This window comes from Phyllobates terribilis, unplaced genomic scaffold (genome assembly GCF_046119375.1).
Source record: "Phyllobates terribilis strain yellow unplaced genomic scaffold, ASM4611937v1 Scaffold_4__5_contigs__length_816908805, whole genome shotgun sequence".
NCBI classification, from domain to species: domain Eukaryota; kingdom Metazoa; phylum Chordata; class Amphibia; order Anura; family Dendrobatidae; genus Phyllobates; species Phyllobates terribilis.
Genome location: NW_027362764.1, coordinates 786,365,195 through 786,381,113, shown reverse-complemented (window position 1 = coordinate 786,381,113; position 15,919 = coordinate 786,365,195). Strand labels below are relative to the sequence as shown.

At 49.0% G+C, this 15,919-nt stretch overlaps 1 protein-coding gene across 8 annotated transcripts in view; it reads left to right on the top strand.

Annotated features, from left to right (window-relative positions):
- TSNARE1 (t-SNARE domain containing 1) overlaps positions 1-15,919 on the top strand; it is a 305,999-nt gene that overhangs the window by 149,512 nt on the left and 140,568 nt on the right. For 7 of the 8 annotated variants that reach the window (XM_073679958.1, XM_073679959.1, XM_073679954.1 and 4 more), the window contains 2 exons: positions 1,975-2,047; positions 5,767-5,849. In XM_073679958.1, the coding sequence (XP_073536059.1) occupies positions 1,975-2,047; positions 5,767-5,849 (156 nt within the window). Of the gene's footprint in view, positions 1-1,974; positions 2,048-5,766; positions 5,850-15,919 lie in introns of those variants that run through there. The other variant, XM_073679956.1, reaches the window with a different exon arrangement.

Here is a 15,919-nt window from a genome sequence, read left to right as displayed (position 1 = left end):
ATGACTCTGCTGACCCTGCCCTCTAATGATGAGATGACTCTGCTGACCCTGCCCTCTAATGATACTGAAGTTACACTGTTGCCCCTGCCTTCTAATGAAAATGTAGTGACTCTGTAAACCCTGCCATCAATTGAGATGACTCTACAGACTACTACCGCTAATAGTAAAATCTACTCCACCCTCCATTATTCAGTTGACTGCTGACTGTTCCAGTCTACACAGTAAAGCTGAACTGCAAGCAGCAGACGATAAGCAGCCTGATCTAAGATCCAGAGAGAAGGAAAGAGTTAATTTTGCATTATAGCAAAAGACTGATGGAAATAATATCTGATGATGCTGTCACTTTAAGAGTGTTACTTTGCCTGCACAGTCTTTACACTGATGAGACTTTGCTGCGGCTGTGTCCTCCGTATACAGGGTGAGATCATATATACCTTCCCCGCGTTCACTATCACACACAGGAGCAGACTCCAGAATAGAAACTATGAAGACGCTCATTTCTTCCTCTAATCACTCCGTCCACTTCAAAGAGAAATATCAAAGGACGAGAACGTCTCGGGGCGACGCTTTTATGTCAGTGATGTCACCTCTGCAGTGAATCACACTTCCCCCCCCCCGCCACCCGCCATTATCGGAGGGGCCCGGATTGTAGGGATCCTTAATAAACTGCTCCGAAAATAAACAGCCTGATCTGTCAATTATTCCTTAAGGTACAGAGTGAAAATGATCAGCGGCAGAATAGAAACGGTGTTATCAGTCATTGTACAGGAGGAGGAGGTGAGCTGTGACATCACCTATTGTACTGTATATAGAGGTGTTATCAGACATTGTACAGGAGGAGGAGGAGGTGAACTGTGACATCACCTATTGTGAATGATGGATCCTGTGTTATCTACTGTATATAGAGGTGTTACTAGTCATTGTACAGGAGGAGGAGGTGAGCTGTGACCACCTATTGTGAATGGTGGATCCTGTGTTATCTACTGTATATAGAGGTGTTATCAGTCATTGTATAGGAGGAGGAGGAGGTGAGCTGTGACATCACCTATTGTGAATGGTGGATCCTGTGTTATCAGCTGTATATAGAGGTGTTATCAGTCATTGTACAGGAGGAGGAGGAGGTGAGCTGTGACCTCACCCAATGTGAATGAAGGGTTCTGTGTTAAAATCTCTATTTACCGCTGATATCAATCTTTGCATTCCTGCCTCTGCTGATAATGAGTTTGCTGTTAACTCTTCCTGAAAGGACAGAAAGTGTGAGTCTAGAATAATCCCTGTGGCCGGTGTAAAAGTTTCAGGAGTACTAATTTTTTTTTTTTTTAATAAAGCTTGTCACATGAAAAATAAAAAAATGTCCAAATATATGTTTTTAGGAAAATACGAGAAACCTAGAAACCTGCTGTAAATAATGGGTCATCGTCTTACGAGACATTCCCTTTAAATGTGAGATTGATATCACGTGTCAGAACATGAATACGTGGTGGGGGGGCTGACCAATCAGATTGACACCTTCTGTTTTCATAGTCTCTAGAGTCGGTGTTGCTTTTCCAGGGAGTTTTCTGGTTGGGTTTTCTGAGTCCCGGAGTTGCTCCTTATTGGTCGTGTTAGTAATGGTGCCCCCCAGAGCTGTGGGCGGCTGCCCCCGATAGACGAGGCCGGGCTTCACCCCACATCTCCATAAGCGATGTCCATTACAGGTTTCTCGGGGTGACTTCTCTTTCCGGCTCCGTAGTCACTCTGGTACATCGCCCCATCACACTGCAGGACGGGCCCGGTACAGGACCCCCCGATCCTCTGCGTTCCTAAAAACTTTCCAACTTCCGAAACTTTGTATCAGAGAAACGTCCTGAGAATCCTGTCTGTGCCATCTCCTCTAGAGCTGCGTTCAGACCTCGTCCTGCGCCTGCGATTTCTGCACTGGTCGCCTCTTCTGATCCCATTGGTTATTTTTTCTTCTTTTCTTTTGTTTTGCAGAGTGATATGTTAGATGTCAATCAGATAATGAAAGATTTGGCCTCTATTGTGTATGATCAAGGTCAGGATATAGGTATGTATACAATCCGCTGTATTATTCTCCTGCTCTGTGTCAGATAAATGTACATTTTCCTCCTGTTCATTTTGCAATCTTGTGTGCGGCTGATAAACGTTGCATATATGTTTTGCTTTACAAAAAGTATTCTAGTCCAATCACATCCAGAGCTGCATTCAAACTTTTGGGATATAAAACCTTTATTTTTTTTGAGTAAATATTATTATTTTTTTTTTTTTAATTAATTCTATTCTTTTTATTTTTATTCTAATCATTACTTGATTGTAGACGCCGACATCTTACCTCAACTGCTCCTCTGCTTTCAGAATGACATCTGGATGTAAGAAACGTCATTGGATGACACAGTGTACAGGAAGATGTTGCGGGCATGCTCTGTGACTGTGCAGGAAGATGTTGTGGGCATGCTCTGTGACTGCAGGAAGATGTTGTGGGCATGCTCTGTGACTGCAGGAAGATGTTGTGGGCATGCTCTGTGACTGTGCAGGAAGATGTTGCGGGCATGCTCTGACTGTGCAGGAAGATGTTGCGGGCATGCTCTGACTGTGCAGGAAGATGTTGTGGGCATGCTCTGACTGTGCAGGAAGATGTTGTGGGCATGCTCTGACTGCAGGAATATGTTGTGGGCATGCTCTGACTGTGCAGGAAGATGTTGCGGGCATGCTCTGTGACTGTGCAGGAAGATGTGGGCATGCTCTGACTGTGCAGGAAGATGTTGTGGGCATGCTCGGACTGTGCAGGAAGATGTTGTGGGCATGCTCTGACTGTGCAGGAAGATGTTGCAGGCATGCTCTGACTGTGCAGGAAAATGTGGGCATGCTCTGACTGTGCAGGAAGATGTGGGCATGCTCTGACTGTGCAGGAAGATGTTGCGGGCATGCTCTGTGACTGCAGGAAGATGTTGTGGGCATGCTCTGTGACTGCACGAAGATGTTGCGGGCATGCTCTGTGACTGTGCAGGAAGATGTTGCGGGCATGCTCTGTGACTGCAGGAAGATGTTGCGGGCATGCTCTGTGACTGTGCAGGAAGATGTTGTGGGCATGCTCTGTGACTGTGCAGGAAGATGTTGCGGGCATGCTCTGTGACTGTGCAGGAAGATGTTGTGGGCATGCTCTGATTGTGCAGAAAGATGTTGTGGGCATGCTCTGTGACTGTGCAGGAAGATGTTGTGGACATGCTCTGTGACTGTGCAGGAAGATGTTGTGGGCATGCTCTGTGACTGTGCAGGAAGATGTTGTGGGCATGCTCTGTGACTGTGCAGGAAGATGTTGTGGGCATGCTCTGATTGTGCAGGAAGATGTTGTGGGCATGCTCTGTGACTGTGCAGGAAGATGTTGTGGGCATGCTCTGACTGTGCAGGAAGATGTTGTGGGCATGCTCTGATTGCAGGAAGATGTTGTGGGCATGCTCTGTGCAGGAAGATGTTGTGGGCATGCTCTGATTGTGCAGGAAGATGTTGTGGGCATGCTCTGTGACAGTGCAGGAAGATGTTGCGGGCATGCTCTGACTGTGCAGGAAGATGTTGCGGGCATGCTCTGATTGTGCAGGAAGATGTTGTGGGCATGCTCTGTGACAGTGCAGGAAGATGTTGTGGACATGCTCTGACTGTGCAGGAAGATGTTGTGGGCATGCTCTGATTGTGCAGGAAGATGTTGTGGGCATGCTCTGACTGTGCAGGAAGATGTTGCGGGCATGCTCTGATTGTGCAGGAAGATGTTGCGGGCATGCTCTGTGACAGTGCAGGAAGATGTTGTGGACATGCTCTGACTGTGCAGGAAGATGTTGTGGGCATGCTCTGATTGTGCAGGAAGATGTTGTGGGCATGCTCTGATTGTGCAGGAAGATGTTGTGGGCATGCTCTCACTGTGCAGGAAGATGTTGCGGGCATGCTCTGTGACTGCACGAAGATGTTGCGGGCATGCTCTGTGACTGTGCAGGAAGATGTTGTGGGCATGCTCTGTGACTGTGCAGGAAGATGTGGGCATGCTCTGTGACTGCAGGAAGATGTTGTGGGCATGCTCTGATTGTGCAGGAAGATGTTGTGGGCATGATCTGATTGTGCAGGAAGATGTTGTGGGCATGCTCTGATTGTGCAGGAAGATGTTGTGGGCATGCTCTGATTGTGCAGGAAGATGTTGTGGGCATGCTCTGTGACTGCAGGAAGATGTTGTGGGCATTCTCTGTGACTGTGCAGGAAGACGTGGGCATGCTCTGCCCTATTAGGGGACACGTGTGGGCTTGCTCTGCCCTGTTAGGGGACACGTGTGGGCATGCTCTGCCCTATTAGGGGACACGTGTGGGCTTGCTCTGCCCTGTTAGGGGACACGTGTGGGCTTGCTCTGCCCTGTTAGGGGACACGTGTGGGCTTGCTCTGCCCTGTTAGGGGACACGTGTGGGCGTGCTCTGCCCTGTTAGGGGACACGTGTGGGCGTGCTCTGCCCTGTTAGGGGACACGTGTGGGCGTGCTCTGCCCTGTTAGGGGACACGTGTGGGCATGCTCTGCCCTGTTAGGGGACACGTGTGGGCGTGCTCTGCCCTGTTAGGGGACACGTGTGGGCGTGCTCTGCCCTGTTAGGGGACACGTGTGGGCGTGCTCTGCCCTGTTAGGGGACACGTGTGGGCGTGCTCTGCCCTGTTAGGGGACACGTGTGGGCGTGCTCTGCCCTGTTAGGGGACACGTGTGGGCGTGCTCTGCCCTGTTAGGGGACACGTGTGGGCTTGCTCTGCCCTGTTAGGGGACACGTGTGGGCGTGCTCTGCCCTGTTAGGGGACACGTGTGGGCGTGCTCTGCCCTGTTAGGGAACACGTGTGGGCGTGCTCTGCCCTGTTAGGGAACACGTGTGGGCGTGCTCTGCCCTGTTAGGGGACACGTGTGGGCGTGCTCTGCCCTGTTAGGGGACACGTGTGGGCGTGCTCTGCCCTGTTAGGGGACACGTGTGGGCGTGCTCTGCCCTGTTAGGGGACACGTGTGGGCGTGCTCTGCCCTGTTAGGGGACACGTGTGGGCGTGCTCTGCCCTGTTAGGGGACACGTGTGGGCGTGCTCTGCCCTGTTAGGGGACACGTGTGGGCGTGCTCTGCCCTGTTAGGGGACACGTGTGGGCGTGCTCTGCCCTGTTAGGGGACACGTGTGGGCGTGCTCTGCCCTGTTAGGGGACACGTGTGGGCGTGCTCTGCCCTGTTAGGGGACACGTGTGGGCGTGCTCTGCCCTGTTAGGGGACACGTGTGGGCATGCTCGGTGGTGTTTCGGGCTGGTGCTGTGACAGCCTGTTCTTTGCCGCGTTGGATGATTTGCCCTCAGTGTTGACAGCAGAAGTAATGGAGCCGTCGGCCTTTTGTGCAGAGTTCCCACAGATTACAATTGACAATCAGCATTTGTTTGCAGCTTTGGATGTGACTAGAGTATAAACCATATAGATAATAAAAGCTAAATATTTGCCAGGTCTAGGGATGCTTGTGTGTAGAGTTAACCTGTGAGGTGCCGGTCACAGACGGAGCTCAGGGGGTCGCCCTCGCCTGTCGGAGCCCGCTGGGATGCCGCCTGCTCGGACGTCGCCCGTCTCCTTCACGCTAATTGATATCGTATTGATAGATTTGGGGGTGGAGGGGTGAGAATTTGTGCTGGAGCTCCACATTAATGGCATTAGCGGCCGGCGTCTCGTTGCTGTCTATAATCTGCAGATAAGCCCCCCGTCTAACGCTCTGTCCTGAATCCACAGATAGCATTGAAGCCAATATTGAGACGGCGTCATCTCATGTAGAATCTGCCAATCGCCAGTTGGCCAAAGCAAGTCAGCACCAAGTAAGTAAGATTAGAGCGGGGGGCCGCGGTATCAGCGGAGCGCAGGCACGCGGCACAATGCACCGCACAAGCTTCTTAGGCCGTCTTTACTCCTCGCTGCTGATAACTGCAGAAAAATCTGTGCCATGAAATATGTGAGAGAGTCTGTCCCCTGCTGCAGAGCATCGCGCCTCCTTGATAACCGGTATAAGAACAGGTGGGATAGGGGTCCACAGCTCGCTAGCCACTGATCAAGGACCACGACTGTCCAGAATCCTATTAGGGGGCCGCATTCTGTTTGTATTGGGGGTCCAGTAATTCTAGACTTGATGCTCGTAGACCGGCCACTAATCGCCACCACCACCACTTTTTTTTTGCATAAGTATAAATATGTCTCTATATCCAGTGACGGTTGGATAATCCGGCGTCGGTGCAGATCGACCGATCCGGCGTCTTTGTGAAGTGCTTTTCCCTGTCACACCAGCAATCGATAATCCAGAATATAGGATAACCCAAGATTGCACCAGGCTTAAGGATTCTCACTGTACCGACTCTGCTAGGTGACCCGATGTATGGGCCTGGCCCTGTGGGGGCAACCATAGTATGGGCAACTCCGTAAAGATGCTGACCGAGGGTGGGCAATTCAGGAACACCGTAAAAGACGACACAAGGTTGTAATAAGCCTCCAAGGTCGCATGCAGGTGCGGCAAATCTACAGGGAGTTAGAGGGTGTACATACTTTATCAGCTGTACAGGTTTGTTCCGTAACTGCATTAGCAATAAACGTCTGCTGTATGCTAAAAAATATATAGGACTCGTTCTGAGCACTAAAATAATAAATGGGGGGAGAGCGGTATACAGAGGGTCAGTGATGGTGTAGGAGGAGCTGTACTATGGGGGGAGAGCTGTATACAGGGGGTCAGTGATGGTGTAGGAGGTGCTGTACTATGGGGGGAGAGCTGTATACAGAAGGTCAGTGATGATGTAGATGGTGCTGTACTATGGAGGGAGAGCGGTATACAGAGGGTCAGTGATGGTGTAGGAGGTGCTGTACTATGGGGGGAGAGCGGTATACAGGGGGTCAGTGATGGTGTAGGAGGTGCTGTACTATGGAGGGAGAGCGGTATACAGAGGGTCAGTGATGGTGTAGATGGTGCTGTACTATGGAGGGAGAGCGGTATACAGAGGGTCAGTGATGGTGTAGATGGTGCTGTACTATTGAGGGAGAGCGGTATACAGAAGGTCAGTGATGGTGTAGATGGTGCTGTACTATGGAGGGAGAGCGGTATACAGAGGGTCAGTGATGGTGTAGATGGTGCTGTACTATGGAGGGAGAGCGGTATACAGAGGGTCAGTGATGGTGTAGATGGTGCTGTACTATTGAGGGAGAGCGGTATACAGAAGGTCAGTGATGGTGTAGGAGGTGCTATACTATGGAGGGAGAGCGGTATACAGAGGGTCAGTGATGGTGTAGGAGGTGCTGTACTATGGGGGGGGAGCTGTATACAGAAGGTCAGTGATGGTGTAGATGGTGCTGTACTATGGAGGGAGAGCTGTATACAGAGGGTCAGTGATGGTGTAGGAGGTGCTGTACTATGGGGGGGAGCTGTATACAGAAGGTCAATGATGGTGTAGAAGGTGCTGTACTTTGGAGGGAGAGCTGTATACAGGGGGTCAGTGATGGTGTAGGAGGTGCTGTACTATGGAGGGAGAGCGGTATACAGAAGGTCAGTGATGGTGTAGGAGGTGCTGTACTATGGAGGGAGAGCTGTATACAGGGGGTCAATGATGGTGTAGGAGGTGCTGTACTATGGAGGGAGAACTGTATACAGGGGGTCAGTGATGGTGTAGGAGGTGCTGTACTGTGGGGGGGGGGCTGTATACAGGGGGTCAGTGATGGTGTAGGAAGTGCTGTACTATTGAGGGAGAGCTGTATACAGAGGGTCAGTGATGGTGTAGGAGGTGCTGTAGTATGGGGGGTGAGAGCTGTATACAGGGGTCAGTGATGGTGTAGTAGGTGCTGTACTATGGAGGGAGAGCTGTATACAGAGGGTCAGTGATGGTGTAGGAGGTGCTGTACTATGGTGTGGGGGAGCTGTATACAGGGGGTCAGTGATGGTGTAGGAGGTGCTGTACTATGGGGGGGGAGAGCTGTATACAGGAGGTCAGTGATGGTGTAGGAGGAGCTGTACTATGGTGGGAGAGCTGTATACAGGGGGTCAGTTATGGTGTAGGAGGAGCTGTACTATGGGGGGAGAGCTGTATACAGGGGGTCAGTGAAGGTGTAGGAGGTGCTGTACTATGGGGGACAGCGGTATACAGAGGGTCAGTGAAGTTGTAGGAGGTGCTGTACTATGGGACGGGGCTGTATACAGGCGCTCAGTTATGGTGTAGGAGGAGCTGTACTATGGGGGGAGAGCTGTATACAGGGGGTCAGTTATGGTGTAGATGGTGCTGTACTATGGAGGGAGAGCGGTATACAGAAGGTCAGTGATGGTGTAGGAGGAGCTGTACTATGGAGGGAGAGCTGTATACAGGGGGTCAGTTATGGTGTAGATGGTGCTGTACTATGGAGGGAGAGCTGTATACAGGGGGTCAGTTATGGTGTAGGAGGTGCTGTACTATGGGGGGAGAGCTGTATACAGGGGGTCAGTTATGGTGTAGATGGTGCTGTACTATGGAGGGAGAGCGGTATACAGAAGGTCAGTGATGGTGTAGGAGGAGCTGTACTATGGAGGGAGAGCTGTATACAGGGGTCAGTGATGGTGTAGGAGGTGCTGTACTATGGTGTGGGGGAGCTGTATACAGGGGGTCAGTGATGGTGTAGGAGGTGCTGTACTATGGGGGGGAGAGCGGTACACAGGCGCTCAGTTATGGTGTAGGAGGAGCTGTACTATGGGGGGAGAGCTGTATACAGGGGGTCAGTTATGGTGTAGGAGGAGCTGTACTATAGGGGGAGAGCTGTATACAGGGGGTCAGTGAAGGTATAGGAGGTGCTGTACTATGGGGGGGGAGCTGTATACAGAGGGTCAGTAATGGTGTAGGAGGTGCTGTACTATGGTGTGGGGGAGCTGTATACAGGGGGTCAGTAATGGTGTAGGAGGTGCTGTACTATGGGGGGGGGAGAGCTGTATACAGGCGCTCAGTTATGGTGTAGGAGGAGCTGTACTATGGGGGGAGAGCTGTATACAGGGGGTCAGTTATGGTGTAGGAGGAGCTGTACTATAGGGGGAGAGCTGTATACAGGGGGTCAGTGAAGGTATAGGAGGTGCTGTACTATGGGGGGGGAGCTGTATACAGAGGGTCAGTGATGGTGTAGGAGGTGCTGTACTATGGAGAGAGCGGTATACAGAGGGTCAGTGATGGTGTAGGAGGTGCTGTACTATGGAGGGAGAGCGGTATACAGAAGGTCAGTGATGGTGTAGGAGGTGCTGTACTTTGGAGGGAGAGCGGTATACAGAGGGTCAGTGATGGTGTAGGAGGAGCTGTACTATGGAGGGAGAGCTGTATACAGAGGGTCAGTGATGGTGTAGGAGGTGCTGTACTATGGAGGGAGAGCTGTATACAGAGGGTCAGTGATGGTGTAGGAGGTGCTGTACTATGGTGTGGGGGAGCTGTATACAGGGGGTCAGTGATGGTGTAGGAGGTGCTGTACTATGGAGGGAGAGCTGTATACAGAGGGTCAGTGATGGTGTAGGAGGTGCTGTACTATGGTGTGGGGGAGCTGTATACAGAGGGTCAGTGATGGTGTAGGAGGTGCTGTACTATGGTGTGGGGGAGCTGTATACAGGGGGTCAGTGATGGTGTAGGAGGTGCTGTACTATGGTGTGGGGGAGCTGTATACAGAGGGTCAGTGATGGTGTAGGAGGTGCTGTACTATGGAGGGAGAGCTGTATACAGAGGGTCAGTGATGGTGTAGGAGGTGCTGTACTATGGTGTGGGGGAGCTGTATACAGGGGGTCAGTTATGGTGTAGGAGGAGCTGTGCTATGGGGGGGAGAGCTGTATACAGGGGGTCAGTGAAGGTATAGGAGGTGCTGTACTATGGGGGGGGGAGCTGTATACAGAGGGTCAGTGATGGTGTAGGAGGTGCTGTACTATGGAGGGAGAGCGGTATACAGAGGGTCAGTGATGGTGTAGGAGGTGCTGTACTATGGAGAGAGAGCGGTATACAGAGGGTCAGTGATGGTGTAGGAGGTGCTGTACTATGGAGGGAGAGCGGTATACAGAGGGTCAGTGATGGTGTAGGAGGAGCTGTACTATGGAGGGAGAGCTGTATACAGAGGGTCAGTGAAGGTATAGGAGGTGCTGTACTATGGGGGGGGGAGCTGTATACAGAGGGTCAGTGATGGTGTAGGAGGTGCTGTACTATGGAGGGAGAGCGGTATACAGAGGGTCAGTGATGGTGTAGGAGGTGCTGTACTATGGAGAGAGAGCGGTATACAGAGGGTCAGTGATGGTGTAGGAGGTGCTGTACTATGGAGGGAGAGCGGTATACAGAAGGTCAGTGATGGTGTAGGAGGTGCTGTACTATGGAGGGAGAGCGGTATACAGAGGGTCAGTGATGGTGTAGGAGGAGCTGTACTATGGAGGGAGAGCTGTATACAGAGGGTCAGTGATGGTGTAGGAGGTGCTGTACTATGGAGGGAGAGCTGTATACAGAGGGTCAGTGATGGTGTAGGAGGTGCTGTACTATGGAGGGAGAGCTGTATACAGAGGGTCAGTGATGGTGTAGGAGGTGCTGTACTATGGTGTGGGGGAGCTGTATACAGAGGGTCAGTGATGGTGTAGGAGGTGCTGTACTATGGTGTGGGGGAGCTGTATACAGGGGGTCAGTGATGGTGTAGGAGGTGCTGTACTATGGTGTGGCGGAGCTGTATACAGGGGGTCAGTTATGGTGTAGGAGGAGCTGTACTATGGGGGGGGAGAGCTGTATACAGGGGGTCAGTGATGGTGTAGGAGGAGCTGTACTATGGGGGGAGAGCTGTATACAGGGGGTTAGTTATGGTGTAGGAGGAGCTGTACTATGGGGGGAGAGCTGTATACAGGGGGTTAGTTATGGTGTAGGAGGAGCTGTACTATAGGGGGAGAGCTGTATACAGGGGGTTAGTTATGGTGTAGGAGGAGCTGTACTATGGGGGGAGAGCTGTATACAGGGGGTTAGTTATGGTATAGGAGGAGCTGTACTATAGGGGGAGAGCTGTATACAGGGGGTCAGTGAAGGTGTAGGAGGTGCTGTACTATGGGGGGAGAGCTGTATACAGGGGGTCAGTGAAGGTATAGGAGGTGCTGTACTGTGGGGGGGGAGCTGTATACAGAGGGTCAGTGATGGTGTAGGAGGTGCTGTACTATGGGGGGAGAGCTGTATACAGAAGGTCAGTGATGGTGTAGAAGGTGCTCTACTATGGGGGGGGGAGCTGTATACAGAGGGTCAGTCATGGTGTAGGAGGTGCTGTACTATGGGGGGGGCTGTATACACAAGGTCAGTGATGGTGTAGGAGGTGCTGTACTATGGGTGTGGGGGAGAGCTGTATACAGAGGGTCAGTGATGGTGTAGGAGGTGCTGTAGTATGGAGGGAGAGCTGTATACAGAGGGTCAGTGATGGTGTAGGAGGTGCTCTACTATGGGTGTGGGGGAGAGCTGTATACAGAGGGTCAGTGATGGTGTAGGAGGTGCTGTAGTATGGGGGGGGAGCTGTATACAGGGGGTCAGTGATGGTGTAGGAGGAGCTGTACTATGGGGGGGGAGCTGTATACAGGGGGTCAGTGATGGTGTGGCACTTGGCAGGTGCCTGCTGTTGCCTCTTCCTCTTCACCTCTCTCCTCCTGATGTGTAGTGTGTAAAGCTGGAGATCTCATATATCAGAGCTGGTGATATTACCCCATAGTGACCTGATGACTTAGAGGAACTCTCCATCTCTTGTCGCCCATCACCGTGTTGTGTTGGTGCAGTAGAAGGCATAAAACAAATCACAATCTACACAATCTCGCACTGGGTTTCGGGTCCTACCGTGGACCTTTGCTCCGTGGCTGAAGCCCCGCTCACGTTTCTTAGGCCGCACTATTCATTCTTTACAAGACCTGGTTTATGAGAAGGTGACTGATTTCATTTTGTTGGAAACAGGTGACAATTTTTTTTTACTTTTTTTTTTTTTTTTCTTTCAGGATAAAATGTTATTATTTTTTTTATATTTTATCCATTAAACTTCACAATCCAGTTATGTTTCCTGCAGAACTCCTGTAGAACTTTCTGATTAGGTTGAGTAAAGTTTAGATAAAGTTTGAGTAAACTTCTGTACAATTGTGTGTCTGACATACTGAAGAGGCGCAGCCCGCCTGTCTTATCACATTGTATCCAGTGCTCAACTTTTCTTTTTTTTTTTCTTTTTTTTTTTTTTTTAACTATTTGCTGCAGTTTTAAATCTTGTATCCATATTGCACTATTTTCGGGAGGTTTCTCGTAGTAACAGGACTCTTGGTTTAGGTACATTAATTAGCAGACCGCTTGTCTCCTAAGGGTATGTGCACACGATGCAGAAATGAAGCAGCCGGGAACTTTGTAAAGCAGGACAGCGCGGGCCATCTGAGGTAAGTATATACACTCTCTCGGGTCACACTATATAAATCCATGCTGTTTGCATGGATTTATACAGTGTGACCTAGTTGTCAAGCACTTTCCAAGTGATGCTAAAATCACCTGGAAAGCGCTTGTCAATCTGCATGCGGAAACGCATGTGAATCTGCATGTGAATCCGCATGTATTCTGCAGGAAAAACGCATGCACAATCTGCATGCGTTTTTTCTGCCAGGGAGATGCAGAAATGATGCAGAAATTTTCTGCTTCATTTCTGCATCGTGTGCACATACCCTTAATATGTGAAATTTTAGGGAGCATTCAGATATCCAGGTCAGAATAAAATTTACCCTGTCTGATCATTTGTCCCCTGGTGCCAGATGCAGTGTGAGATGTGCCCCAGATGGCGGTTGGGATGCCATCGCTTCCTGTCCTGGGGGAGGCTGTTCTTTAAACAGCTGTCACCAGCTCAGAAATGGGCCTCTTATTTCATTCCCACTGCTTTCCCAAGTACTTTTTTTTTATTTTATTTTTATTTATTTTTTTATAGATCCGCCATACGATTCCAGAAATATGAGACTTTTTCTTTAGTGCAAGTTTTTGTGTCTTGCAGATTAGCCTAAAGAAACACCCCTGAGCATCCTGTGAGACAATCCCTGAGGATTCTATTAGCCACGCCTCTGAGGATTCTATTAGCCACACCCCTAAGGATTCTATTAACCACGCCTCCGAGGATTCTATTAACCACACCCCTGAGGATTCTATTAGCCACACCTCTGAGTATTCTGTTAACCACACCCCTGAGGATTCTATTAGCCACCCCTCTGAGTATTCTGTCAACCACACCCCTGAGGATTCTATTAGCCACACCTCTGAGTATTCTGTTAACCACACCCCTGAGGATTCTATTAACCACACCTCCGAGTATTCTATTAACCACACCCCCGAGGATCCTATGAGCCACACCTCTGAGGATTCTATTAACCGCATCCCCAAGGATCCTATGAGCCACGCCCCTTTAATTAGAAGGTCCTTATCTCTGGAACCGTATGGTGCGTTAAAAAAAACAAAAAAACAACTGATTATTCGGGAGCAGCAGAAATAAAATAATCAATAACTGTCCGCTCTGACAGATCCTCTTTAAATCCTTGTAGAGGGTGTGTGGCTTCATTGTTGACCGTGACCCCTTTTCCAGCCCATGACTTCGTGTCTCCGTCCAGCACAGTAATGTTTAATAAGCGGCTGCAGATGTTCCTGGCGCCAGTAAAACAATCAGATCGTCTCAATAGAAAGTAATTAAAATTCATTAACTAACAAAGAAGAAAAGAAACCTCCTCCTCCTCCCTGCAATTATCATATGTCGGTGTTAAGTGGCCGAGCAGGGGAGATGAAAGCGCCTACCTGGAAGCCTTCACTTTGTGAATTATACATAAGGTCTCCCCGGGAGACGCCACCATCTGCTCCTCGCAGCGAGACCGCCTGGAAAGGTCACTTGTTTGAAGTCCTTGTCACTTTAGTTTATTTTATCTAAAAATATATTACGCTCCTGATATTTCCATATTCAGCGATTCTTGGAACCTGCGCTCCTCCGTCGGGTCCTCGGGGCATCAACCTGATGATTTGTTTGTTTTTGTTTTGTTTTTAAAGGGGGCTATAACTTATTTTTGCAAGTAGAGCACATGTCCATTTGGGTCACAGTACATGTAAATGTATTTGTTTTAATAGTTTTTGATGCTCCATTTACATCCAGAGCTGCATTCACAATTCAGCTATATATGCCATCAGTTTGATATATATATATATATATATTTTTTTTTTTGTTTAAACCTTGTTACCAAAATCCAAGTGGTATCAGGGCTCTGCAGACACCTGGTTGGGAAATACAGAGGGTCTGGTTAGGCGTTCGGGTCATATCAGTACTTAGTAACCAGGAGAATCTTGATTTCTGCTCTGCAGGTAACTAGTTTATCAGATGAGATGTTGCTTTATCATTTACTTAACTTAATATACAAAATTGAGGGCGTGAACCGGACCTCCGTGACTGACGAGGATAGTCCCTTTTTTAGTAAGGACGCCCCCCATGTAATTGTTTTCTTTTCTCATTCCATGAAGTAACTTGCGATGATTCCCCATCATGGGTTCCATGCGTCTTCAAACCCTACAGGTTCCTTTTCACGGCTCATTTGGGGTTGATTAGATTACAGCCCCTTTAGTCGCTCATTATGGCCCAGAAAGTTTAAGAAGGATGAACTCAGTTTTACTTAAAATAGTTGTACTTGGACACAAATCTTATTAAACATGTCTGTAAAAAGTTTGTATTTGTAATACCAGCCACATTTTTTTTAAAAATTTTGCACCGTTTGGCATTTCCAGACTTTTTCTTGCATATTGCTATCTGCCGAACGAGTTAACTCAGAATCCATCAGTGAGCTCCTACGGGAACTTGTGATCCTGTCTTTTTTTTTTTTTTTTTTTTTTTTTAGCTGATTTCTGACATCAAATTGAAGATGTACTGTGAAGTGGTAAGAAATCTTCTGAAATTCGCTCCAAAAAAAATACATAAAAGAATCAAAGTCCCTATCAGAAGGAGCTCACTGATGGATTCTCCTTAACGCGTTCTGCTGCCAGCAATGTACAAATGGTGCAAAATACATTAAAAATAAATATAGTCCCCAAGGGTGACCATATACATTAATACTCTCCTTATACAGTCACGCAGGGTATTCCGGGACGCCCCTTCATCTGTGGCAGTCATCATGTTACTTAGATTATGATACAATCCTGAAAACTTCAGACGCATTGTTCTGTGGCCTGTGCCTGTTTTTCCAGGAGTTTCTCTACCTTTCTTTCCTTTGAGATAAGCGGTGCCAAATGTGTTCAACAGCTGCTGCTCCTCTCCGTGTAGAAGTATCGTGCTTGTGATACTTATAGAAAATCAAAGAGAAGAAGCCCAAAAATTAAGTGTCATCTTCAAATCCTATTCACTCTATAATTGCCAAAGTCTCTGTCATATATTCTTATGTTGTGCTAAATGGAAACAGTCAACAAGCAGTTCTGCAGCACTGTCCCTTTAAAAGATGAAACTGTGTTGCAACCATCAGGAGAAGAGAGCTCTGCTGGGCAGGAAAAAAACTGGTGGTGATTAAGGAGCTTTATAGAAAGCGTGATATATACACTAAGACAGTAGTGCTGCTTTCTAGTACATAAATGTTTCACCCCAGTGCTGGATTCACGTCTACACTGCTCAGTGCTGGATTCACGTCTCCACTGCTCAGTGCTGGATTCACGTCTCCACTGCTCAGTGCTGGATTCACGTCTCCACTGCTCAGTGCTGGATTCACGTCTATACTGCTCAGTGCTGGATTCACGTCTCCACTGCTCAGTGCTGGATTCACGTCTCCACTGCTCAGTGCTGGATTCACGTCTATACTGCTCAGTGCTGGATTCACGTCTCCACTGCTCAGTGCTGGATTCACGTCTCCACTGCTCAGTGCTGGATTCACGTCTCCACTGCTCAT